The 27,430-nt window shown below is 44.6% G+C and overlaps 1 protein-coding gene across 7 annotated transcripts in view; it reads right to left on the bottom strand.

Moving 5' to 3' along the window:
* The window catches only part of LOC140914646 (WASH complex subunit 2C), a 53,897-nt gene that overhangs the window by 15,455 nt on the left and 11,012 nt on the right, over positions 1-27,430 (bottom strand). For 6 of the 7 annotated variants that reach the window (XM_073353009.2, XM_073353006.2, XM_073353011.2 and 3 more), the window contains 16 exons: positions 26,576-26,663; positions 25,177-25,245; positions 24,579-24,694; positions 21,292-21,364; positions 20,358-20,414; positions 18,594-18,758; positions 17,891-18,015; positions 16,748-16,840; positions 15,636-15,743; positions 13,110-13,226; positions 11,019-11,185; positions 8,201-8,312; positions 7,232-7,411; positions 4,848-5,036; positions 1,651-1,779; positions 1,352-1,447 (listed from right to left, as the gene is read on the bottom strand). In XM_073353009.2, the coding sequence (XP_073209110.1) occupies positions 1,352-1,447; positions 1,651-1,779; positions 4,848-5,036; positions 7,232-7,411; positions 8,201-8,312; positions 11,019-11,185; positions 13,110-13,226; positions 15,636-15,743; positions 16,748-16,840; positions 17,891-18,015; positions 18,594-18,758; positions 20,358-20,414; positions 21,292-21,364; positions 24,579-24,694; positions 25,177-25,245; positions 26,576-26,663 (1,884 nt within the window). The remainder of the gene's footprint in view (positions 1-1,351; positions 1,448-1,650; positions 1,780-4,847; positions 5,037-7,231; positions 7,412-8,200; positions 8,313-11,018; positions 11,186-13,109; positions 13,227-15,635; positions 15,744-16,747; positions 16,841-17,890; positions 18,016-18,593; positions 18,759-20,357; positions 20,415-21,291; positions 21,365-24,578; positions 24,695-25,176; positions 25,246-26,575; positions 26,664-27,430) is intronic. The other variant, XM_073353008.2, reaches the window with a different exon arrangement.

The following is a 27,430-nucleotide window of genomic DNA, read 5'->3' on the forward strand; positions in this document are numbered from 1 at the left end:
GCAAATTATCCTAGCAAATGAATCTCTTAGGTCCAAGCAGGTAACAAGAATTGGATCTCTGGACTAAAAGAACTAAGGTCTGGGACAGAGAAGTCCTACAGGGAAAAGCCGAGGCAGAGTCATGCTTGCAGAGGAAGCTTGGGAAAGGTTTATGATTGACAGTTGTTAATGGAGTTGTCGATAAACCAAACATCAGGTAAATATGAGCTCTATACAGTGTGAATTCTTCAGAGCAAGGGGAATGGAACTCAACTAATTTGCCAGTCAAATATACAGAAGTCAGAGAGTGTGACGGTTGATCATGGAACTGTAGGGCTGGAAGAGCTCATATAACTCATCCCCTTTCTCCCCCACAAAGTCATCTTAATGTAAAGATTGTTAGCTCATCCGTAACATCTCCTTGTGCATGTTTCATATAACTACAGATTCTCTGTGTACACACACACACACACACACACCCCTGTAGAAAAAGAGGGTTAGTATTTTAAAATACACAATAATTAACTGTGAGGAAGATAGGAAGGGAGGGATTAGAATCCTAGACTATCAGGGTTGGAAGGGACGTCAGGAGGTCATCTAGTCCAACCCCCTGCTCATCCTCCTTCTGCTGAATTTCTAGACTATCAAAGAAGTCTAGTCAGTTCCAGATTTTGATTAGTTTCCCCAACCAAAGTCAGTGGCTCTAGGAAAAAATAAATTCTAACCATAGCACGGTAATTCAAAATAGTGCATAGGCTGTTTTATGGCAAGTGCAGTTCTAGGATAAAAGGCGACTAAGTGGCAGCATTGTGGGCGTCCATGTTTATTAACTCTACTTTCCATATCAAGTGGGCTCAGCTTATTAAACCCCCTTGTGAACGGTCATCTGTGCAAACCTGCCCGGGAATCAGAGAGCAAGGCTGGAGTTCTTGCCATCTCCCACAGCATCACCTTTGTAAAGGTTCTACAGAACACGCCAGGATCTCAGCGACACAAGGGCAACCCTACTGCCCCCAGTGATTTTGCACAACTCTGACCAGTTGAAACAGCCAGTTTAATTGGTGATGCACAAGGAGAAAGAGTCCAACTCATTCTCCTGTAGCTTTGGTGACTCAGCAGAAGTTAAAAAAAACAAAAAAAAAATATCAAGCAATAAAAAGATACATTTGTCATTAAAATCAAATGATGTGAACCTGAATACACACAGGGAACAGGTCTGTTGAGCAAGGTTCCACTAACTGAAGAGAGTCACTTTAACAAGTTTCTACTCTAAACGCAACTGATTTCACTTGGAAATCTGTTACCCCACCCCTCACACACACCTTTTTTCTACATCTTTTAAAGAAGTCATTTATAATAAAAAGGCAAGTACCGGAGGCTTTGCTTTAGCAATACTGAAGAGATCATCCTCATCATCATCTCCAAAGAGCCCTCCTGCAGATGACAGCTTCATACGGAGTTTTGCAGACTGAAATAAAGACAGAATGCCACATAGGTCAAAGCCACATTTCTAGCTGCAGATTACTGCACCCACATTTACTCTATCATTTCTGGCGGTCAGCGACCTTATCCAGAACACCCGAGTAAGGGACATCAGAGCAATGTTACAATTAGTACATTTCAAATAATCTATTTTTAAACAGCAGGTTCAGAACACGGCTTTGAACTCACCCCTGATTTCTTGGACCTGGCAAAGAGATCAACATCAGGATCATTGTCTTTCTGTAGCTTGTGACTGAAGAGAAGTTCCTCGTCCTGAAACACTCCAGTGCTTTTGGAATGAGAGCTTTTCTCAGCGGGCTGTGGGAAGGGGAGAAAAACCCCCACACACACAGTTACAAAACCCACTAACAGTTTGTGCACAGTATCACACTTGTACACTAATGAAGTGGGTTTGCAATACAAGCCAGGCTGGCCTTTATACACACAGCAGAGTTGTACAGTTTTAACTAATCAAATCAACTCAACTAAACACTAAACCCCCTGCAGCACACAAGGAAATAAAAATATTTAACCCTGGCTTATATCTAAGCGTTCACACAGAGGTTTGTGCTAGTTTAATCAAACTGATTTAAATACCAGTTTAACACTGCAACTCACCTGTTAAGACAAGCCCTCAGCAATGGGAAGTCTAACAGATGTCAATTTCAGCATTCACTTATTGATGTAAAACAGAGGTGGGGGCTAGGCTCCAGAAGGCAGATTCAGACACCAACATGAACACACCCACTGCAAATTACTTCATCAATGCTATGAGCGCAAACCATGGAGCAATTCATAGTCAGAAAAACTGTCCAACTCTAGGGGAAGTTAAGCTCTGGAAGAGGCTTCCAAGGAGGTTGTGGAATCCCCATCACTGGAAGTTGTTAAGAACAGGCTGGACAAACACCTGTCCGGGATGGTCTAGGTTTACTTGGTTCTGGCTCAGCGCAGGGGGTTGAACTTGATGACTCTGCAAGGTTCCTTCCAGCCCTACAATTCCACAGTCATCGAGGCACAGAAACCCAATGTGAATTCCTCTATAGCCCAGTGGTTAGGGCACTCACCTATGATATGGGAGACTCAAGGTTAAGTCCCCGCTCCAGTGACTATTCAGTAATTCATTTATAGTTAGGGTCCTTTGTTTTCTGGTTTTATTTTAAATTTATTTTTCTCCAGCAATTTATTGGTGTTTACAACAACAAAAGCAAGTGAAAAATTAGTGAAAAATTAATTTTTCTGGGTAAATATTGGGTTTATTTTAGTGGATGGAAGGATATGGGGAAAAAGTAGATTAATGCTTTGATGAATGGAATTTCAGTGTGGTTTGCTGCAGAACTAAAACAGAACTCAAAACACAATGCCACCTCTGAGTTTAAGAAAACAATATATCTCTAATCCCCAAATAAAACTTTTCATTTGGGCAAACAATTTACTGTTGTAGACTTAGAACTATTAGCCTATAAATAGTTACATTTAATAATTGGCCCACACCATTTGCAGCACAGATGCTGAACTTCCTCCTTTTCTCCTTTTTTTTTTTTTAAACTTTTGAATACTTTGTGTTCTGAAATGTAAACAGATTTTCATTTTCTTCCCATTTTAGTGTGTCAGATCTTTAAACCATTATCTGCTAACAGTTTGAAATGTGTACGTGGGATTCATTAGTACATTCAGATGAGCACGCACTTCAGAGCTTGTGTGTGCACCTGTTCATTTCTTGTATCTTCTAGACTAATATAGCTTTGCATACACACACACACACACAGACTAACGTATTATCGTAATACATCTCTCTCATCCAATGTATTGTATTTTCCTAATAAAACAAGTTATTTTTTACCTATTTGAATGATACAAAAGTAGGGTTAACGTTGGGGAAAATTTTTCGTAAAACCCAGGATTTTTCGGTAAAAATCAGTTTAAACTGAAAACGACGGGGCTTATTTACAGTTGAGTTTATTTATTTATAAAAGCTTTTCTACAGGAGAGATGCGGGATCCCACATCAGAATATCCCATAGTTTACAGCATTCTCCTGCCAAGGGAGAGACCCAAACTCAAATCCCTTCTCCCCATCAGACAGAGGAGAACTGAATCTGGACCTCCCACAGGCTAGCTCACTACCCTAACCACTGGGCTATAGCTCATAACCAAGACCAGCCACCACACCTTGTTTCTTGAATCCTTTGCTTGCTTTTCTCAAGCTGCCTGAAAGCCTAAACAACATTTTGGGGGTTGAAACAAAAACAAAATTTCCATCCAACTTTTCAAAACTGCCAGTGAACCGAAAAAAATTTATTATGTGCCCCGGTCGGCTGGAGAGCGCATCAAGTACCTCGCAATATATCCTGTGTACTTGGAATGCCCTATAGCAGCAATCAGCAGAGATGCTCAGGCCAACAGCCACCTGGTTTCAAACAGGTGGATGCTAGAGGCAGAGTTCTTTCAATCAGGAGCCATCAGCTCTAGAAATTGCTGCCCATCCCATCTGACAGAACTCAGACTTATTAGCATTTAGGGGGCCCGCTGCATTCAAATGAATGAAGTTGTTCACAAGTTCTCCTAATTGTAGTTCTGTATTAAAAAACATTAGCGTACACAGTGCACTGGGTTCAGCCCCACAGCGCCTGGCGATGGAATGTGAGGAATGCTGCAGCGTTTGCTGGAAAGGGGGAGTGGTGAGGTGGGCTGATTCAGGGTGTCAGCAGGCCGGCCTCGCCTCAGCAGAGCTCCTATAGTGCGTCGGCAGAAAGGAACACTGTGCTCTCCTGTCCCTTGGTGCAACACCCGCCAGAGGGTAGTGGTGGAAATACCAGGTCGGGCTCACTGGCACAGAGGTGAGAGTTACACTAGTTTGTCCTGGGGAGGCATAAAGGGCCCTAAGGGTTCAAATACCATTTATATATGGACGGCTCAGAGCTAAGCTCCCCTTTCATAATGGGAAATGGCTCCTGTTAGATCCACCTGCTCCAATGTGAGGAGGGGAGGGAATGGTGAAGGGAGGTATCAGAAGCACCTCTGCATTCCCAGCCCCTCCCACCACAGCAATATTAGAGCTAGCTCAGGATCTGAGCTCTGGACTTATGTGCCAGGCCAACCCCAGGCAGGTAGTATCAGACACACACACAAACACAGCATCCCCTAGAAACACACTGAAGAGTTAGAGCTAGTTACAGAGAGCTTGATCAGAGAAGAGAGATCCAGAGGAACAGGCAACCAAGTAAAGCTGGTTTCAGACAGGATCGGGAAGAGCTGATGAAGCAGAAACACAGAACAGCTGTTCTAGACAGCAGGTGAGACAAAGGGGCAGGAACATTGCAAGGAGAGGGGGTCAGAGGAAGACTAGATCTGCAGGCAAGCCAGAGAGCCAGTTTGCTCTTTGCTCACCTTTCTTATTTCTTTCCGCTCAATCTTACTGACATCTTGATCTTCCATTTTCTCCTCTTCCTCCTCTTCAAACAAGCTCAGCACATTCTTAGTCCTGGTTTTGGCTTCCTTCTCCAACGGTGGTGGAGAGGCCGAGAACAGATCCAAATTACTGATCGGCTCCAAAGACGATGCCGCGAAAGGCTCCAACTGTAAAAACAAAAAACAGGGACTGGAATCAGGTGCTGTTTTGCTCGATTATCTTGGTTTGGATGTTTGATGTGTCCAGAACTCTGGGATCCAGTAACATGGCAAACAGCTAAAAGCACCCATCCTTCCCAGGCAGATAAACAGGAGTGCCATATGCATTACTGGAGGCAGGGGTCAGCAACCTTTTAGAAGCAGTGTGCCGAGTCTTCATTTATTCACTTTAATTTAAGGTTTCGCATGCCAATAATACATTAACGTTTTTAGAAGGTCTCTCTCTATAAGTCTATATATTATATAACTAAACTACTGTCGTATGTAAACAAGGTTTTCAAAATGTTTAAGCAGCTTCATTTAAAATTAAATTAAAATGCTGATCCTATGCCACCGGCCCGCTCAGCCCATTGCCAGCCTGCCCACATAAGCCAGCAGTGGGCTGAGCAGGGCCTGTGCCCGGGATCCCTGGCTGGCAAGAGGCCAGCAGCCAGAACGCCAGACTGGCAGTGGGCTGAGCGGCTCAGCCTGCTGCCGGTCTGGGATCCCGGCCTGCCCACATAGAGTGGGTACCTACCTTCTCCCTGGTTCTAGCCATTCTCTTTCTCTCTCTCCACTGAGATGAGAGTGGGAATGTGCTGAGAACAGGGCTTGGGGTGCAGGGTCTGCCAGGAGCTAGAATGAGGGAGGGGGCTCAGGGTTGGGGCAGGAAGTTTGGGTGTGGAGCGCTTACCTAAGCAGCTCCCATTTGGTGCGAGGGGTGCAGGTAGGAATGGCGGGGGTGGGGGGTGCAGGAGCTCCCGTTTGGTGCTCAGGGTGGGAGTGGGGATGTGGGGCGTGCAAGAGTCAGGGCATAGGGTGTGGGGGAGCTGGGGTTGCGCTGGGGGTGCAGGGGTCAGAGCAGAGGGCTGGGGGTGTGGGCTGGGGTCGTGGGAGTGCTCCCAGCCCCCTGCCCTGAGTGGCTCACAGCAGGGGGCTGGAGGGGATATGCCCTGATTCCACTCCCCTTCCCCAAGGTCCCCGGCGCAGAGAGAGGCACTGCGGTTCCGCTTGTACCTCTCCCCCTCCATAGCAAGGGCCGTCAGCTGCAGGGAGGGAGGGGAGGAGGGGCAGGAACCCAGCATGCTGGGGGTAGAGGCGGGGGGAGGGGGAAGCTTGCCTGCCCTGCAAGGAAAGCGCGGTGGGCGGGAGGTGGAAAAGAGCAGGCTGGGCTAGGCAGGATTTTTAGTGGCACGCTGCTGTCTGCCCGGGTCCGGCAGACAGCAGCGTACCATTAAAAATTGGCTCGCGTGCCGTGCTTGGCACATGTGCCATAGGTTGCAGACCCCTGACTTGAGGGTATCACAGATCTGATGGCCCTCCTGCAGAAGTGCACAGGTCTGCATTAGTACCCTGCACCCTAGTCCTGTTGTTCAGCATGTTGTGCATCAGGGTTTGTTTGGGGTTTTTTAGCCTGGCTGCTTCTGCTCCACTCCAGAGATGGCTGCTTGTCAATAGTTGTGCTGCTAGTTTGCTAAACGGTTTGGGCTCCTCTGAAGCGGAAAGCACTACATGACTGCTAGATGTGCTCAGAGTAGTATTCTACAAGCACATAATGCTGCTAACAAACTAAGTACCTAGAAAGTCATTGCCCAGTAATTCTCACAACATTCATTGAGCAATTTAGTACCTGGGAGTTAGCCTACATTTGGCTGACCCTTTCCAACATTACACTTAAGACAATTTCAGTTAGCAAATATTGCTGCCAAAAGCAGAAACTCTCATGGTTTTAGCAGGTCTATAGTCCCATGGGCACACTAGTGTGTTGCATGTAAATAGGATGTTTCAGTAGCATCACAACAGTTCCTGAGTTTGTTGCAGAGAGAGAGAGCGTGCGTGCGCACACAGGCTAAGGCAGCTCGTCCAGTTCACAGTTGGAAAGGAATACTGCACCTGTGTGAGACTGATGTTTTGCATACTGAGAGGCATTTCTCTGTATGACTCAACTGGAAATGTTTTTAAAAACAGGAATTATTCAGTTTGTCATTTTGGTCCAAGCATGATTTTGGTGGCCAACCAATGGGGTTGCACCCTTGATTTTGAAACAGGGTCACTACTGCTAAGCATAGAACATCTAGAGGCTGTTCAAAGAATTCTACGAAATGCACTGTTAAAGAGATTAAGGGAACATTTGTCAAATCTCTAACTAAAAGAGTATCTCTTACCTTTTCCTTTTTCTGCTGCCCTGCAGCCGCTCTTCCTCCAGTCACAGGAACTGCTCTATGCTCCTCTGAATGTCCTGACTTCTCTTCTACCAGTTTAGTCTTTGATGTGTCAAGCAGATCCTCTTTTTCCTTCTCTTCATCAAATAACGAAGGTGGTGCTGGAGGCAATTTTGTTTTTTCCTGGGAAATGAAAGGATGTTACTACTCACACACGGAGATCTGGCACATAAGCACACACATAGATACAGGCCTTTTATATGTATCCATGAGAGAGTGGGGACAGCAGATAGGTAAACAGGGCTTCCCCTGTTCCCAGTGGCTCAACAGATGGGAGAAGCCTGTGGTCCACACATGGCAAGTGGGCTTGGGAAAAGGAGAGGTTTAGGAGCTGTTATGTGGCAGGCCAGACTAGATTCTATGGTAGCTATTCAGAGCAGTGTTTTGAGGTTGGCACTACAGATATGGTGGCAGAGTGTTTATTACTAAAATCAGCACACCAGGCCGGGATGATAGGAACCTGGGTGATATCAGAAACCCCTACGGAGGGGAGCTGGGGAGAACTATAGCCACAAGTGGAGAATCAGAGTTTGGTGGGTCTGACACAGGGGAAAATCCTGCACCTACTGAAGTCAATGGAAACTTTGCCATTTATTTCAATAGGACCAGAATTTCATCTCCAAGACCGTTCTCAAAACTCTTCAGTAATACTCACACAGCACAGTCTGAGCAGGCCCAGGCCCAGCCCCAGCAAAGGCAGAATTCAGACTCCATTTCAGAGTATAATTTTAACCTAATGAAGCCAAATAGTTTTAAGCCCAAAATTCCAATCACCTTAAACCTATTATAAATTTGTTGGAACTCATCTAACCTAAAGGCCCTGGTTAGTGTGTTATGGAGAAGCCTGCCTTGCTACAAACAGTGCCATTTGGTAAATCATCTGCTTTGGGGTTAAGCAGGAAAAGGAGGTACCGCTGTGGCTTTAGCTGCTGAAGGAAGACGTGTTGGCTGGGAGCTGAAGAGCGGTCCTCCATTAACAGCATCTTCTTCAAACAGAAGAGAAGCCTTCTGGTGCTTCCTCTGACTGGAGAGAGAAATCCATGCACAGGAGACATGTTTAACTGGTCAAATGGTATTGTTTAGACTGTCCTCTTTAGGGACATGGTATAGAAGAACACAAAGTCTGAACAAAGTATGATCAGGGCCAGGTTTTCTCTAAGCTACGGAGTCCCAGGACTGCTACTCCAGTCTGGCAGGAAACCTTGCCTCCATCCTCAGTCCATAGGTTGCTTCCATTCCTAACCTCAGTAGCACTAGAGTCTCACCTCTTTACGTGAAGGTGACACATACACCCTTTCCCACTCCCTGCATCTGTCTTGCCTATTTAGCCTGTAAGCATTTAGGGGCAGAGGCTGTCTACGATTCAGTGTACAGCACCAAGCACAACAGGGCCCCAGTTTTGGTTGGCCCTTAGGCACTACTGTAATAAACGCGATTAAAAGAACAAGCAAAGCAGCATCACTACTGGAGTGGAACTCAGATAGGATTGTGGCCTCCAAGACGACATGCTCCCCTCACTTGAGTCGGGATCCTTGTGGCAGGACTGTGTGGGGAAAGAGGCCCAACATGCTACTTAGTAGAGGGTGAACTCCAGGAATAAAATTCTGTATACACTGCTGAAAAACACTGACCAAAAACCTTAATTCAGCACGATCACTGGGACTTTGCTTTTGTATTTACAGAAAGAATAGAGCACTTCAAAATATTGGAGAGGGTTCAGAGAAGAGCCACAAGAATGATGAAAGGATTAGACAATGTCATACAGTGTTTGAGCTCTTTGAGTCTATCTAGCTTAACAAAAAGAAGGTTAAGGGGTGACTTGTTACAGTCTATAAGTACCTATATGGGGATCAAATATTTAATAATGGGCTCTTCAATCTAGCAGAGAAAGGTCTAACACAATCCAACGGCTGGAAGTTGAAGCTAGACAAATTCACACTGGAAAGAAGGTGTAAATTTTTAACTGAGAGAGTGATTAACCATTGAAACAATTTACCAAGGTTGTGGTGGATTCTCCATCACTGACAATTTTTAAATCAAGGCTGCATGTTTTTCTAAACTATCTGCTCTAGGAATTATTTTGGGGAAGTTCTATGACCAGTGCTACACAGCAAGTCAGACTAGATGATTGCATCAGTCCCTTCTGGCCTTGGAATCTATGAATTGTCTCACAAGAACATGGGGTTCTCGCCACTGGGGCATTACAGCTAGTCTAATAACTCAGTATGACCTTAGTCCTGTCCATAAATCCATCCTGGATTCTGCAAATCCATATGTCACTCTTAAGCATCAGCAGCACAGTTTATAGCAGGGGTGGGCAAACTTTTTGGCCTGAGGGCCACATCGGGGTGTGAAACTGTATGGAGGGCTGGGTAGGGAAGGCTGTGCCTCCCCAAATAGCCTGGCCCCTGCCCCCTATCCACCCCCTCCCACTTCCCGCCCCCTCAAAACCCCCGACCCATCCACCGCGCCCCCCCCAGGACCCCACCCCTTGTTCAACCCCCCTCCCCCCGGCCCCGTACCCTGACTTCCCCCTGGGACTTCCTGCCCCTTATCCAACCCCCCGGCCCCCTTACCATGCCGCTCAGAGCGGCATGTCTGGCTGCCACGCAGCCCAGCTGGAGCCAGACGCGCTGCCCTGCATGAGCGGCAGCCCAGCACGCTGCCTGGGCGGCGGCATGGCTGCGAGAGAGGGGGAACAGTAGGGGAGGGGCTGGGGGGTCAGCCTCCCGGACCAGGAGCTCAGGGGCCAGTCAGGACGGTCCCATGGGCCAGATGTGGCCCCCGGGCTATAGTTTGCCCACCTCTGGTTTATAGACTATCAAGGTCACTGACTGCTATTTCTGGTGTGCAAGTCAGTCACCTAACTCACTTGATATCAATTCCGCTTCCTGATTGGATGACTGCAACGTTTTAAACAGGAGGAGAATTATTTACTCATCGTGCATCTCAAACAATGCACTTTTCTTAGATCCTTTCAGATGATTAGACTTTTAGCCTTAAATCTGAAGTTTTCAAAATTCAAACATTTTCGTAAGTAAAGTGGTAGCAAGCTGGATATTCCCCAAAATTACCACCCTGCGCCCATGAAGCAACATGAAACATCCAAGGCTGCACTTCTGTTTGTGAAGATATTTACACAAAATTAATAAACCCTTGCAAAAATTAGCAGCAAAAAGATTGATCTCCATCCATCTAACCAAACAAAAATGAATTCCCCACCTGTCCTACCAGATCCAACACTCCATGACAACCTGAGAACAGGTGAGCTTTGCCATGTGCCCTGCAGGCAAACCGATCTGAGCTATTTTGGTCCCAGGAGAGGATGGGGAGCTCCAGAGTCAAGAGTAATGTGACTGCCCTGTCAGCAGCCCTCTCCCTTTAAAGAGGCTCCTCCAGCTTAGTTGCCTACGGTGATCCCAGCTATGGCGGCACCACAAGGTCATGGTAAACCAGGGTCTAAACCAACACCTTAATCTCCACGTGGAAATCAACATTCGGCCAGTGCAGCCTACCGGTTCATCAGTGTAACAGCGGAATATCAGAAATGCACAGCAGAAGACAATGATTTTAAGATTACTTGACAGCATCTCAGCCTCCTGGGAAAATGAAGGCATTGTGCTATTTCAGGATGGGAATCCCATAATACCCGTGACAAGCTATTGAAACAGGTAAGCCTGCTCCAAGAAATTGGAGAGAAACCTGCTGCTCCGCTGTCAAGATTTTTCACCTGTCTTTAGTGATTGCAAATAAATCCTCCTCCTCTTCATCCTCCTCAAAGAGGCTGGTCTTTTTCACAACGTTAGCTGGATCGACTGCACTGACAGGTTTTGCAGGTTCCCCCTTTCGGATGTCTTCGGAAATTGGTTTAGCCGGCTTGCTGACATTCCAGTGGTCCTAAAAAAAAAAATAGGCATTATTTTCTTACAAGCCTATTTCCTGCAGGTCATTTCAGCCATTTCCTCACCTCTTCTACCTTAGTCAGCATACTACAATCAGTGCTTGTTCCTTTGAAGACATGGGCTGTTCTTACATCTATGCATTAAATACAAACATCAATGCAACACCAGGCCAGAAAATGATGATGTTATTAACCCCCACTGCATAAGCTTTCAGGACATAGGTCTGGCTCCCATTTAGCAGGTGCTAAATGAGTTGCAGGTGTAAATGAGTATTAGCATCTGAGATCTGTCCCTGAAGCTGGTTTTGTGAGTGAATGTTATGCAGCCACAGAAGGAAGAAGCTTGCTCTTTGAGAATTTGGCCCATAACACTTTGATGATTAGACAGTTAGAGATGTGTGGAAATACACACTATGCAGTGTCCCGAAATAATATTAGTAACAATGCTGCCTCATTTCCTGACTTCTAACTGTAATATTAAGGCAGTTTTTTCTCTTGGGTTAACAAAATAATTGACCACACTAAATAGAGTGTTAACTCTTAAATGGCCCAACTAGACTTATGTTCATGCCTCAATTGGAGGTCAATGTGCTGAGATGGGAAGAGCAAGGCTAAATGTACGCCTCTGCTGTTAAAACTGGTTGGCTGAAGACAGTTTTCTGAAAGGCTAGGTTAACAGAGCAATGGCATAACCTGTCTCTTTCTGCAACAAGGCTATTTACATATTGACATTTTATCTAAGTGAGAAGTCAGAATTTACATTAATACGGAATACTGCAAATCCCAGAAATATTTTCCGTTTTCATGCTTACAGTGTGTCTCTTTATCCCTGTGTTACAGGTGGTCTGCAGATGGAAGACCACAGCATCCCTTTCCTACTTATGATGTATTAAAAAAATGACAAAGGCTTTTTTTTAAAAATTCAGCCTTGATTTTTACATTTGATATTCATATCTCATCTACCTTAAAAAAAGCACACTGTAGGTTACCTAGAAAGCCAGTAGTTTTATGACAGACACTAAAGCAGCAGTGAAATATAAAAAGGTTCAAAAAAAGAACTAGATGAGTTCATGGAGGATAGGTCCATCAATGGCTATTAGCCAGGATGGGCAGGGATGGTCTCCCTAGCCTCTCTTTGTCAGAAGCTGGGAACGAGCGACAGGGGACGGATCACTTGATGATTACCTGCTCTGTTCATTCCCTCTGGGACACCTGGTATTGGCCACTGTTGGAAGACAGGATACTGGGCTAGTACCTTTGGTCTGACCCAGTATGACCGTTCTTATGATTAATTAAGCAGGAATGCGAGTTTTATTCACACAGTAAAGTTCCTTTTAAGTGGCTCATGCTGACACTTCATTAACTCAAGTACCTGGCTACAAATCCTGATTAAGGATTCAACACCCTCCAACTCTTTAATTAAGGGTTGGGAGAGCCCCCAACCCCCGTACCTGAGTTATCCAACTAGCACTCCCAACAGAGATGGGTAAAATCTTGTTTTCCAATTCCTCCATATTTCTAAATAAACCCTGATTACCCCAAAACTTTCAGGCCCTCTTTATACACATTAGTAGTAAAGGAGCTCATGCTCTTTTTTCCTCTTTTGTAGGTCAGCTGTAAGTCACCCTTCTTGGCAGGAGGCTGCTGTGCAATTTTCTGTTAGACACTTATAGCCTACCGCCAGCAACTTTCCCCAGCCCATGGTACTTCTGCCAGCTAGTCCCATTGTGCATGCAGCTAAAGAACTCCACCAGCCGCACAGATATACCGCAACAGCTGGAAGGAGCATTGTAGACACAGCCCAGGCACTTAACAGTCCACACTCAAGTGCAATGGAGTGAATGCTCTATTGAACATTTCACCTTGTGGAGAGCTGTAAGCCCACTATCCCCCTTTAAAAAGCATCTCGCTCTACAGTACCTCTTCATCACTGCTGAACAACGAACCAGAGGCTTTTTTGAGGGACTCCGATTGTTTTGCTTTCTCCTGGGGCGGTTTTGACTGTTGCTTCTTAGCAGGTGCAGTACCAAACAGATCCTAAAAAATATTAAAGCCAAGAAAGGTAACTCTGCCTGGTACTTGGTGGGCATCGGCACTCAGGTTCCGAGCAACATCTGTTTCTTGGCTGAGCTACATTCAACTGGTTAAGGAAATATAAATACTTCCACCAAAACCTATTTCAAAAGGAGAACAGCTTCAGGTACCATGGAGCAAATGGTTCTCAGCCATGGCATCCACAGATAGATGTTCAGTAGAGAAGTTACAGACCAAAAGCCTGTAAGTATTAACGCTTTCAACTTGACAAACTAGGATAAGAACCCGGTCCTGCAATGGGATCTGCTAGCCAGGACTCCCACCCAGTCCCCCTAAAGTCAATTTCCCATTGCAGGCTTTGGCTTTTATTCTGCAACTTCTGTTTCAGCTGGGGAATTCCAATTTATAACATGATTAAGAACGTCATCTACCAGGCTTTTAACCCTAGGATCTGAAAGGGATATTTTAAAGACCACGCCCCCACTTTGGAAGAGATTCTCTACTGACTGCAGCTTGCACATACGCTTTCCATTGTTGTTTATTTTGCATTGTCATTTATTTTCTATCCTCATGTTGGACACAGCCCTTGTCTCACATCTACAGTAGCTAGCTTTGTAGCTGTAAGTCACCACAAGCGCCAACAGGACTCGGGGCTTGTCTACACTACATCTTCAGATGATGTAAGTTATGTCACTGAAGGATGTGGAAAAGCCACCCACCTGAGCGACGTGAGTTACATCGATTTAAAGCGGTGTCTAAACCATGCTGTGTCAGCAGGAGACGCTCTGCCACCGACATAGCTTCCGCCTCTCGTTGAGGTGGAGTAATTATGCCGACGGGAGAGCACTCTCCCATCGGCATAGCACCTCTTCAGCAATGCGCTACAGCAATGCATCTGCACTGATGTAGCATGGTACTGTAGATTAGCCCTCAGGCACTTAAGACACCATCTCATCTTAGCCTTGTCATGCTAAAAGTGGCAGATCTGGGTGGTGGTGAATTATGGCTATACGAAGTTTGCTGGGTCAGTGAAGAGGACAGCAAGAAGATGGTGTAAGATGGCAAGCATTACAATCAATAAGTTCACATGGATACTCAGTTTAGGCATGTGCACATCTTCCCGATTAAGACGCTGTAACCGGCTGTCTATGGCAGAGCTTTAGGAGATGCACTGTACATTCATTTCAAAGAGCCTCACAAGGAGGGAAGTTTTTCTGACAGTCAAAAGATGTACTCATGTTTATTCTTGGAGAAAGAGAGAATCCTGATCATTACCAGCTGATCCCCCATCACCTCTCTGAGCCTGGCCTCACAAGAAATTTCTCTGTCTACAGGGGTACAGAGATACCACCATATGTTCACCACCTCATTACTGCACCCACTGCTCAGCAGCTCTGCTGTAGCCTAGCAGACCACTACACACAGCTGCCATCTCTGCAGAATAGGGATGGAGGAGGGACTCTTTCCAACAGGACAGGCAAGCAAAGTCAAAGCACAGCTACATCTGGGAAAGAGACCAGGATCCTGATCTGCAACAGTCATGTGGCCTACCGTACATGTAAAAAGACACCTGGTGAACTTGGCGCTTGTCCATGTGCAAGACTCTTATGAAGTGGGTTAAAAACAGAATCCCTTAAAAGTTTTTCCAGTTGAACTTGGATTCCTGGTTAGAAACTTTGCAAAAAACCCAAAATCAGGAATGCCCAGTAGGACGGCTTGCTAAGCAATGGGCAGCTTCTGCTAACAGTCCCAGATGGGAAAAAATGGGAGCTGGAGGCAGGGTGTTCTCAGACGAGGGCTCTGGAATTTGCATAAGCCACAGGCCTGCCACAATCTGCTGACACCTCATCACTGTCAGGGGATGATTGTGGGGCAGGCTAGTTTGCTCTGGGGGCTGGGTGTCCAAAGATGGATTGTAAGCTCTTGAAAAGCAGAGGGTGATGCTTCCTTGTGTGTTTGTACAGTGCCTAGGATGGGGGCTTTGGGGTAGTATCACAAGACACACTAAATTAAGAATACCGTGAACCTGTCCATAGTTATTACCCACTAGAGAGGCAGCATATCCTGGAGAACAGGGCACCAGCTCCACCACTGACCACGTAACCCTGAGCAAATCACCTCAGCCTCAGCTTCCCCACCTCCAAAGTGAGGAGGATACAGACTCTGCTTGAGCTCCAGGGATGAAGGGGACTAGAAGAGCACACAGTAGTAAATCAAAGATCACGGTTGTCCATACCCCTTCTCAAGCAGCCATTATGCTCAATCTGTTACAGGAGGAGATATGTAAAACTTGCCAGCATGGCACTAAACCCTGGCATGTGAACAGTGACCCTTTTAACGGATTTACCTTACTCACAGAGCCCAGTGAGTGGGCTACAGAGAAAGTGCAGCCAGTGCTGGGGAGGCACTTACCTCTTCATCCTCATCGTCAAAGAGGGAGAGTGGGGTTTTTGTGGCTGACTTGCTAGGCGGTAGAGATGTGCTCTTTGACTTCCCTGTTAGACTCGATGAAAACAAGTCCTGATAGAACCAAACACAGTCACTTAGCAAGACAGTTTGAGATGAGAGAAAAAGGGTTTAAGAACTAGGAAAATAATATGCACTTTGCATTTATTCAAAAAGAGACTGGTGTGCTGCTGAAGAGGAGTAAGATGGCTGATTCTCACCACTCCTAAACTAGAGGCCCACACTTTCACAAAAAAGGTCACTGATTTGGTGGCCCTACTGAATATATCTTCTGCCCGATTCAGAGATACTGAGTGCATGCAACTTCTCCTGGGAGCTCTCTGAAGCACAGTTGCCAACTTTTAGGTGGTAAATAAGCACTTTCAAAATAAGCCAAAAAATCAAGCTAATCCCATTTCAAAACAAGGCCAAAACAAGCCAATCCCTAAGAACCCCAACACTCAATGTGACTAGATCCCCCCGGAGCGCAGTCTGGGACTATGATGGGCCTGCTGTGCACCCCTGACTCTCTCCCCCCCTTGCCCCTGCTTGCCAGGAGTCGATCAAAAAAAAGCAGCAACGAGCTACAAGTCAAAAACTAGCCAGCAAACAACTCACAAGCTGATTGAGCCAAAAACAAGCCCAATTTCTGCATTTTTTCAACAGAAAAAATTGGCATGTCTGCTCTGAAGGCTCCAGGTCAGGTCCAAGCTGGGAGGCAAGAAGAAAGGGACTGAAGAGCTTGCCTGACCCCTGTACATACTGAAGCAAATACAAGGGTCAGATGCTCTTTCCTGTCTTGTTACTTCATTTAACCTTCCATCTCATGCCTCTGTGTGCACGCAAAAAAGAATTTTTAAAATTGGTGGAAAATGCTGGGAGACACACACTGCTCCTGCTGGAGAGAGTGTTTTTTGGGGGAACCACATACCAGAGATCCCATTCCTTGGAGCTAAGCAACGATTTGAGACATCTCTCAACAGGAATGGGTTTTAGGTAACGTGGCAGTAGAAATGCAATCATGTTGCGGTCCAGGCCTCCTATAATTCCATTTAGATGTAAGAGTATTTTGCACTTACTTCAGAATCTTCTTCATCAGAGAATAGGCCTCTTTGGTTTTTGGGAAGTATATCAGATGAAGGTTTGGAGTCCTCAGTGGAAGATGGTTGACTCTTCAAAACAAGAACACATCAGCACCCATTTAAATCAATGCAAACAGCACACTTCATATTCCTCTTTGGTAGCTGGCCAGTTAAGTGCCCCAGCTGTTGAAAAGGGATGGCTAAAACCTAAGAAATTCTGATCCAGACACTAGAGAATCCAAAACCCACATGGTTTTGAAGACAGATCTTTCTGCAGAGCCTCAGCTGCATGAGGACAATTTCAAGAGATGGCCATAGATTTTTTTTTTTTTGCATACAACTCCTACTGACTTCAACAGGAAGCACTATAAGGATTCCATGGCATTGCTTGGCTATATTTTCCTGGATAAGCCCATGTAGAGACAACAGAGATGAACTAGCCAATGGTGAGAGTACTATACCCTTAAGTTAATAAGTACCGAGTATGAAACATTTCACCAGAAGTGAAATTTGTTTTTGATTTTTTTTCCTTGATTTTGTGTTTGGGTGTTTACCCTTTTTAAAAAAATTTAACTCAATCTAGCTAAGTTTCTAAACAAAATGTTGTTTAGAAACAAGAGTGTCAAAATGAACCATTTTGACTTTTGAAAATTTATTTTCCCCATTTTTAGTCAGCCAAACTATTAGCCAAGCTTGACGCGAATTCATGAATTGCTTCGGTCAACCTGAAACTGCATTTTTCAGCAAATAAACTAGTCGGCCAGGGAATTCCTCCCAGTTCTACTTCACAGCCAGCTTCTGCCAGCTGTTACAGAGCAAGAAGAGGAACAAGAGAGGCACCACGGTCACATGACAGAGGAGACCAACTGTAGCCTTGGTGAGACTCCCAGAGACCAACCCCGCAGCACAGGAAACCCCTGGGTGGGAGCCCAGAAAGTCAAACAGCTGAGGAAGACATACAGGCAACCCCCAGAGCTGGCTGGGGAGGAATCTGAAAACTAAGCATCACGTTCGTAGAGACAAAACACATTCCTGTTATTCTGTGGGACAGACTGCAGCAGAGTTAGAGCCAGAATGGCTTAACTATTCCTCTAAGATCAGTTCTTTGCGCACAATGGAAAAATCCACTTCTAACGTTACCTTTTTCCCTCCCATGGATTCTTTATGGCCTTCAGCTACCTTACTGACAGCTGCAGGAACAACTTCAGGCTTTTTCTTGAATAAGTCGCCTTCATCATTGTCAAAGAAATCAGCAGTGGCTTTGACTTTGTTTAAAAAAAAAGAAAAGAAAATACACGTTCATATTGGGTAAGGTTTTCTGTTGGAAGAGACCAGCTATCACTGATCACTAGAGAGGTTGTGACATTCTAGGAGTATAGTCTCTTCTGTAGGGAGCAGAATGACAGCAATGAGCAACAGAAGTCCATTTTTTGATTGGGGTCGGTGGATTGGGCTAGCTCACAAGGTGAAGTGTCAGTTGGGTACAACAGTCATCAGCCAAAACTTCAATGGGTGCTACAGTTCTCCGTCCTTCCCCCACACACTGCACAGGCACGCCCATCTAGACACACACAGCTCGTCTGAACCAAAACTAGATATCACCTCACACTAAAAAGCTTCCCAGAAAAAAGAAGAAAAACCCATAAGAAGAGCGAATGGCCAACAGCTGCCAAGAAGGATCACAGACGTCACTGATGGTAATGTTCAGAGGGATCAGATATAGATGAAACAGTGGAATAGCAGAGGCAGAAACACCACCAAGAGCAGGGGGGATTTCATGACCTGCAGATTCCCACTGGCCCTAGTTTCTATGACCTTTAATAGTGTTCTGAACACACTTCACCTGATTTTAAATGTTTGTTAGTCGGTTCCACGAAAAAGTCATCATCGTCATCAAACAGACTAACTTTCCCAGGCTGTTTGGTGGCTTTGTCTGCGCTCTGCTCCACGGGCTTCTTGTTTTCTTTCTCCATGAGAACAGAGGCAGAACTAAACACATCATTCCCACCTGCAAGTCAGAATATTGAATAATTGAGTCAACACTGATTACAAAGTTTAAGAGCTATTTAGCCAGCGATTTTTGAACAGTGATTAAATTCATAGAAGTCACAATCTACTTGCACAATTCCTGAAAAGGAAGAGACGACTAAATTCATCACCTCAGTTGCTTGCAACAGACAGTCTAGCCAGGTCCAATACTGAAAAAGTGTGCACTCGCCCGAGAGGAACAAGATGGCATCTGACCTAACCCTGTGCCAAAGCCATCCCTGGTGCATTAGTGAAAAGGTATGAGGGAATTCTGAGCTCATCTAGCCAGTCTTAGAACCAGCCAGTAGGGCATGAAATAGGAAGAATATCCAATATATAAAAATAAGACTTTGGTGCAAACATGTTACCTCAGTTTGCTTTTGTTACTACACTTAAAATGTGCGTCATGCTGTCTAGTTCAAAACTAAAGATACTTCCAGAAGCTCTTCCCCACACAGATCAGCTCCCTGAGAGAAACTAAGGGGGACAGGGAGTTCTGTAACTATTTCTTCTCTTTTTGATCATGGGGGAAAACAACAAGTTTAACCACCTCCTTCAAAAGAAACTTAACAGGCTAGCATGAAGAAACGGCACAATACTGTAAAGATCTAGCCAACTTTTAAAATGCAGCCCATACTACTGCTTGAAAGAGGAATAGGACATGCAATATCCAAGCCCTTATGCAGTCAGTATATGAATCACTGATACAAATAGATTCTTAAAAAAAAAAAGGTATCCAAGATTATGCTAGTTTAGAAATGATACTAGCAACTTCACTGGTATTCACGCTTTCTTGAATGCCTCCCACAGAATCTTTACAAGTGCACACAACACAGTGAAATTCAGACCTAGCATGTTTACAGTTCCTATGGTTTGATGCTGAATATCCAGTACAGCAGTGCTGCATTTTGGCAGTTTTTTTCTTTAAAACTATTGTACAGTAAAAGCATTGTTATCCGGCATATTGGGGAAATGTGGGGTGTTGGTAAGTGAAAAATTCCAGTTAATTAAGAGTGAGGGAGTTTGGGTGTGCGGGGGGCTCAGGGCTGGAGCACAGGAGAGAGGGAGTGTGGACTCTGGGAAGGAGTTTAGGTGCAGGAGGTGTTCGAGGAAGGGAGTTGGGGTACGGGAGAAGGTGCGGGGTGCCAGATGCGGGCAGCGCTCACCTCAGGCGGCTCCCCACAAGCGTCAACATGTCCCTGCTGCTCCTAGGCAGGACTGCGACTAGGCAACTCTGCACGCTGCCCCCACCCGCTTGCACTGCCCATGCAACTCCCATTTGCCATGGTTCCCAGCCAATGAGAGCTGCAGAGCCAACACACAGAGCCACCTAGCTGCACTTCCACCCAGGAGAAGCAGGGAATGTCGCCACTTCCAGGGAGCCACGCAGAGCCAGGTAGGGAGCCTGCTGGCGCTGCACCAACCAGACTAAAAACTGGACTTTCAATGAAGATAAGCAATTCTGGCTTTATAGAGCTTTCTGGTTGGTAAAGTGCTGGATAACATAACTTTTGTAGTGTGTTTTAAAGCAAGAGATGTATTCCCTGCATGAAGCAGGTCACCATCAATTGAACCATACCTGGGAAGAGAGAGACCGCGCCCGCAGGAACTTTCCGTAAAGCCTTTGTTGATGGCTCTGAAATTATGGGAAATACAAGACAATAACTTAATTGTACAAAATGTTTGCATCTAACACCCAAATACTGCAGTATAAGAAACATGACTATTGTACTGAGCTTTCTCGTTTTTGTTCAGGAGCCCAAATGGCTTCAAATCCATGTGCTTTAGACACATTTTCTGAATTTCTGTGGTTGTTTTTCCTCAACAGACAAAAAGCGAGTCCAGATGTCCCTTCCGTGTTGCAAAACATGCCCATGAAACTAAAAAGTCAGGAATAAAAAGAATTCTTGTGTGGAGACAAGCTCTTGTAAATCACCCACAAGTTATACATCATTTAAAAATCCACTCTGTGCTCCAAAAACAATGCCTATCACTTAGGAGCCTAAGGTCCATTTGCAAATTTAGCCCTTGGAGTTAGATGACTTCAACAGGAACAGCTGAGCACATAGCACTTTTCAGAGTCAGGCTGCTCATATATGAATTTAGAAGCCTAAATTTAGGCATAAACATTTTCAAAAAACATTTGGCCATATACACACCCTGCTGCAAATTACTCCATACTTGACTCTGCATCAAGCCCCTAGTGGGAACATCTCCCACCCAGCAACCTGATGGGGGCCATAAACTATAAAAAAAAAAGTTAGTGGAGAAACATCTAGCTTTTTAAAAAAAAATTTAAAAAAATGTGAATATTTCCCCACTGAGAACAGAAAACCGTGCATTCTGTTGAGAGTCTAGTAGAGTTAACTACTAACTTCTTTTCTAGCTTATTAGTTTGCTATTTATCTAGTTTGGTTCAGATCACCCTTTAAGAGACGATTACCAACCACAGAGAATCCAGACACCTATAGTGCAACTGGAGATGTGTGCTACTTGCACAAATCAGTTCTTACCATCATTTATTGGGGCTCGCAGCTCTTTTTCTTTCAAATCTTCCCCTCTTGGTGCTTCAGCAAAAAGATCGCTCTGATTGAAGACAAAGACGCACAACAGAAGAGTGTGAGAACTTGATCAACTGACTGCAAAGATACAGACTTGGGGCAACAGCCAGTGGAGAAGAAGTTGAAATCTGTGCATTTCTACACATTTCCATTTTTGTTCTGGATTAGAAAACATTCTTCCCCTTTGCTTCACTTCATGTTTAAGGGCTTGGCCACCCAAACTTGCATCAATTTAGTTAAGCTAGTGTAAACTTTTATGGACACCTATTTTGGTATAAAAGAGTAGCTTTATTCAGTTTAAATTAAACCTGGTCCCAACCAATTTATGCTAAACCAAAGAGCCACTCCTACACCAATGTAAGCATCCACATGGCCTTGCAATGGTTTTAACTACAGTAGAACCTCAGAATTACAAACACCTTGGGAATGGAGGTTGTTTGTGAATCTGAAGTGTTTGTAATTTTGAACAAAATGTTGCGGTTCTTTCAAAACTTTACAACCCAACTTTGACTTCATACAGCTTTGAAACTTTACCCTGCAGAAGAAAAATGCTGCATGTAACCATCTTAATTTAAATGAAACAAGCACAGAAACAGTTCACCTTGTCAAGTCTTTTTTTTTTAATTTCCCTTTTTATTAGTAGTTTATGTTTAACAGTACTGTATTTGCCTTTTGGGGTGGGGGGGGGTGGTCTCTGCTGCTGCCTGATTACATACTTCTGGTTCCAAATGAGATGTGTGGTTGACCAGTCAGTTCGTAACTCTCATCTTTGTAACTCTGCGGTTCTACTGTATATTGATTTAAATTAATCCTTTAGGTTATCCCAATGCAACTTTTTCATGTAGACAGGGCATAAGAGGGATAGGGGCATAGCATGAATCTCTCGAGTTTCAGACCAGGACAAAAGAAAGGGTTAACATCACTGGTCATAGTATGCAGTGTGACAGATTTAGATTGGCATTTAAAGTCCCCCTGTTCCCCAAAAGTACATGTTACAACTCAAAAGAACAGCTGACTACTATGGAATCTCTTCCGCATCTGCATAGACACATTGCTCCCTTGGCTAGAGACATGCCAAATCCACATAGCTCCAGATAGATTACCAGAAGCTGAAGAGAACTTGAAATTGTGCTCCTCAAATGGTAAACACAGGTTCCAATTGCCCTATGCTGATCACTCAAACGAGCACTTTGAAAATGTCACCCTAGGTACCACTCAAGGATCCTAAGAGCTGGGCATCACTGAAACTCAGAGGATGTTAAGCATCCAACTGTCTCTGGCACCCCCAAAAATATCCCAGCCCTAGTGTATAAAAGGGATTTGGGTACAGCTGTTTGAAAACAGGCTTCTTGAGGAATCCTGCCGCAGACTCATTCTTCTACTAAGCGTTATGGAAGATGTGTCTATACTGAAAAAGGAAACATTTAATAAAAATTAAGATGATGACGGAAACTTTTACAATAATAAATGAGAGCCTAGTTATTTTACCCAAATATGCATTGATGTCAAAAACCAAACTTACAATCCTATAATTAAAAGAAAAATCAATTACTGCTGCTTAGAGTGGAAATATATTTTGAGTACTTTAAAACAGATGAAGGAAGAGTTGGAGTGGGTGGACAGATATCTGTAATAAAGAGGCTCCCCGTTCTGTTGGAAAGTATCCAATAAATGTCACAATCTTTGTGATCTCTGACACCCACTCCAGGGTAAGTCTGCTCTACAAGTCGCTAGATAGCAAAGCTTTGACCTCAGGGAACATATGAATCAGTGGGTGCACTGTTAATGTCATGCTTCTATCCTATGTCTCATTGGTCATGACTAGTAGCTCAACAGCCTGTTTAAGGAGCTGTGCGGGTGTAGCCACAAAAGCCAACAGTTGCTGCTCTAAGTCAGTCAGCTGACTCTAGCTCGTAACACACAAGTAGTTATTTTTCTTGTTTACCTGCTGACTCTTAAATCTTATTAGAAATACAAGCGTTTCTTTTCACAATACCAACATTTTTCTGCATAGAACTGAAATATGTATAAATGTGGGGGCGGGAGAGAAGAGAGAAAAGAGATAGTTTAGTTGCATCTCTCTGTAAATCAATTTTACATACACAAACAAATGTACGCATTAAGTTTTCTGGGCAGTGCAGGTACCCAGGAGTTGTACAATCGCAGGTTAACAGGACCAAGGGGTGAACCAAGAGTCTAAGATGGGTCAGGGAGGCTATTAAACATTAGTTTTAGGTCTATACAGCTGGCCTTCCATTCCAAAGGATCACACAGCACTCCACAAGTTATGTATATACTGCACTGTTGCAATATGGCCACCTCTGGGGTAGTGGTGGCAGAGCAGTTATTGACAAAATCCATAAATGCTAATGGTGCAGAGGGAGTGGGAGGGATATTCTGCCCAAAGACCCCAGGGTCAAATCTGCTCTTTTCTGAAGAGAGGCACATGATTTTCAGCATCCATTTGGAGCTGTCTTTAAAAGTCTTTACTCCGCACAGGTCTTTTCAGTTAACTGCACTTTCCTTGATTTATCTACCTCAAAAAGAAGGGCTGAGTCAACCCAGCTGTGAGCTGAACCTGTGAATCCAAGGAATCTATTTCCAATGTGATTTTCAGAATGCCAAGCCATCCCCTCATTGCTTTTAATACTATAGATTCATAGATACTAAGGTCAGAAGGGACCATTATGATCATCTAGTCCAACCTACTGCACAATGCAGGCCATAGAATCTCACCCACCCACTCCTGCGAAAAACCTCTCACCTATGTCTGAGCTATTGAAGTTCTCAAATTGTGGTTTAAAGACTTCACGGTGCAGAGAATCCTCCAGCAAATGACCCGCGCCCCATGCTACAGAAGAACGTGAAAAACCTCCAGGGCCTCTTCCAATTTGCCCTGGAGGAAAATTCCTTCCTGACCCCAAATATGGCAATCAGCTAAACCCTGAGCATATGGGCAAGATTCACCAGCCAGATACCCAGGAAAGAATTTTCTGTAGTAACTCAGATCCCACCCCATCTAACATCTCATCGGGCCTATTTACCATGAATATTTAAAGATCAACTATTGGAGAAAGGGCATCATGCACAGAGGAACAAAATGCAGAACCTCACTCGAGCATTATGTTGTGGTAAGTTTGAGAGTTCCTCTCTCCTCACCTTCCAACAGCATCAATCCCTTTTTCAGGGGGACATCTGTGAAAGAATCCATGTGCCCCTCTACCCCACCAGTAACTAACCTCCTCCTCATTGTCAAAGAGTCCCATCCCACCACTGAAAAGGCCACCCTTCGAACCAAATGGCGAGAAGTCTTCATCAGTCAGCTCGGGAGGTTTGAAGATGTCATCCTCGTCATCTAGAAACAAAGCACATGCATACTGCAGGAGAGCTGTTAATTGGGCCTACTCCTCTGCATTCTCAGGAAGCATCACAGAGAAGGGGCCAAATAACCTACATGCTCCATGGTAACAATCCTGTTTTGATTTTACAGACATACATGCACAAGAAAAAAAATCAGCTTTGTCTATTCTATAGAAGTTCTGACATTACACGTATCACTGTAGCAACTAAGCATGAGATCTGTAGCAACTGGACCAAGCCAAGTAAGATCATGTGTGAGCAAGGAACTTCCTCTATATCCATTTCTACTCTTGCTTGGTGCAGACATGAACACAGGCTACTTTACTGCCAGTCGTATAAACTGAAGGATGCTAATTGATATAGTGCAGAAGTGGGGTTTCTGGAATATATCACTTTATCCGGAAGATCTGACCCTCCCCCCCCCCCCCCCCCACAAATTTAGAAGCAGAAGCTACAGAGCAGAGGAGGAAGCCCTACCGTCTGATGGAACTCTAACTTCCTTCTTTTCTTTCACAGTCTTCTTCGTTTTGATTTCTGCTGACAGAGCTTGAAGAAGAAAAGATGAAGAGGTCATTAAAAAGAGTTCATCTTTACTCTTGTGATTTATTACTGGAGGCCAGTTTGCTATAAATGCATCTTAAAACATGAGTCAGAACAAGAGCCCATTTGTATATTTTTCTACATTGCACAGCTTCCTGAAGCAACCCTGCAAATTAGTTTTATGCCAATTGTTCAATTGAGTGAACATTTTCAGAGCTTGAGGTGAATAGAAATTTGTCATTTTTTATTACAGTAGCACTTAAACTTTATATATCAGGGCCCCAACATGTCAGGCACTTTACAGATTAAAGATTTTAATTTAAAAGTATTTGATGGGGGTATATCTGGAAGATGCCTCTATTTATTTTCATAAACAAGAACATTTTTTCAAATTAAGCATGAAAAGGACCAATCTAGTTTGACTATTCAAGCTGAGCAAAGTAGAAAAACAACAACCGGTGGTCTAAATGGTCGAGAGTAAAGATGCAAAAATCTTTCACAATCTTAGTCTATGGTGGGACTAACTAACACCAGCAGTAAGGAAGATTTCTCTGAGTACAAGTGATATTGACAGGTTAGGTCTTATTTAAAAGCCTGAACATACTAAAGCACTAGAATATTTTGTTTCTCTCACTCTTAGAACAGCCAGAAGGGGAAGAGGCTAGTGGCCAGCGTCTCCCCCTAAGTCAGATGAAACAGTCAAACAATGCGCATACACCAATGCACAATTTTTCACCATGTGGGGAGCAGACAAGGCAAGAATCCCCTTCCTGACCTAATCTGCAGGGAAGTGGAGAAGTGATTAGCCCAGGGGTCCACAGTGCAGGGCCTGTGGCATGGCACCCGCCAGGGCATTTTTGCGCACCCACGGGACACCCCGCCGCCAAAATGCTGCCGAGAAGCGTTGCCGTTTTCTTGGTGGCAATGCTTCTTCCCGCTGCCGGTTTTCAGCAGCGGCATTTCAGCGGCAGGGTGTCCGGCGCTTGCCAGAGTCTTCTGGCTATGCTATTCCCACAAGAAAGATGGGGACCGCTGGATTAACCTATTCCTGACTGGAGGACTCTACTGGTTCTCCATACAAATTCCAACATGACATTCATACCTACTCCTGGCCAGAACCCCTTTAGAACCCCATTGTCAAATGCTGTGTTATTAGAATGTCATTGTCTGTATCATTTACTTGTCCTTGATTGCAAGAGGACAGACGCATGCTATTTGCTTTCATGAAAAACGCACTCACACATGAAAATACTATTGTACTATTACAAAGAACTCCTCAAACAACCTCAAGACCCTAGCACTTCCCCACAGACATGTACTAAAAAGAGTAGCTTACAGGACTGCTCTTCATCTTGTTTGCTAGGCACATCCCCTTTGATCCGCGCTGCCAGCTCATCTGCAAATGACGTTGGTCTTTTCTTTTTCTGAGGGTACAACAAGGAGAAGGAAGAAAACATTGTATTCCTTTCAGTGAAGTCCTATTTTATGTCTCAATGAGTGTTTGGCTCACCCCTTACTGGCAGAGATAAGAACATTACCCAAGGGGACAGTTTAGCAGCGCAAGCAACAGGTTTGATACCTGTAAACACACAGGTACAGATGCCAGCAGAATCAATCAGCCCTTCCTTCATCTGAGGCTAATCCACAGAGTTTCAACCCCACTAGCGCATGGGATAGGAAGGGGGTTCAGATCAGATCCTTAGGGAAGGGAGCTCACGTCCTAGCACTGTGTGTAAGAGGAAGGGTTTTGTCCCAATATTCTGAGCTAATCACTTCCCTTCCCCTATTGGATGCCATGATCCACACCAGAGGCAGCACTGCTTCAATAGGGCTGTATGCCAATGGTTTGCAAAGCACTTTGGAATCCTGCAGGACAGAAAGTATTATGCAAGTTTAAAATATCAGGTAATTTAATGGGTCATGAGGCAAGAACACAAGCCATTTCCTACTTTTCTTCAAAATTCTTAAAGCCGCCACCTTGCTTTTGGGCAGTCCCCAGAGTGAGAGACAACATTTGCATGTAGGAGCACAATAAGCTACTTTGCACAGCTACAGAGGTGGCTCTGGAGCCAACCTGGGCCTCTGGCATCCCAAGAGGTATCATGAACAGGCAATAATGCTAGAAGGGAGCCTCAACAGTCTCTGCTACACCCCGTGCCAGAGACCTCCTAGCCATCACTGTGCTTGCTCA

Source organism: Lepidochelys kempii, chromosome 7 (genome assembly GCF_965140285.1).
Source record: "Lepidochelys kempii isolate rLepKem1 chromosome 7, rLepKem1.hap1, whole genome shotgun sequence".
In the NCBI taxonomy this organism is placed as follows: domain Eukaryota; kingdom Metazoa; phylum Chordata; order Testudines; family Cheloniidae; genus Lepidochelys; species Lepidochelys kempii.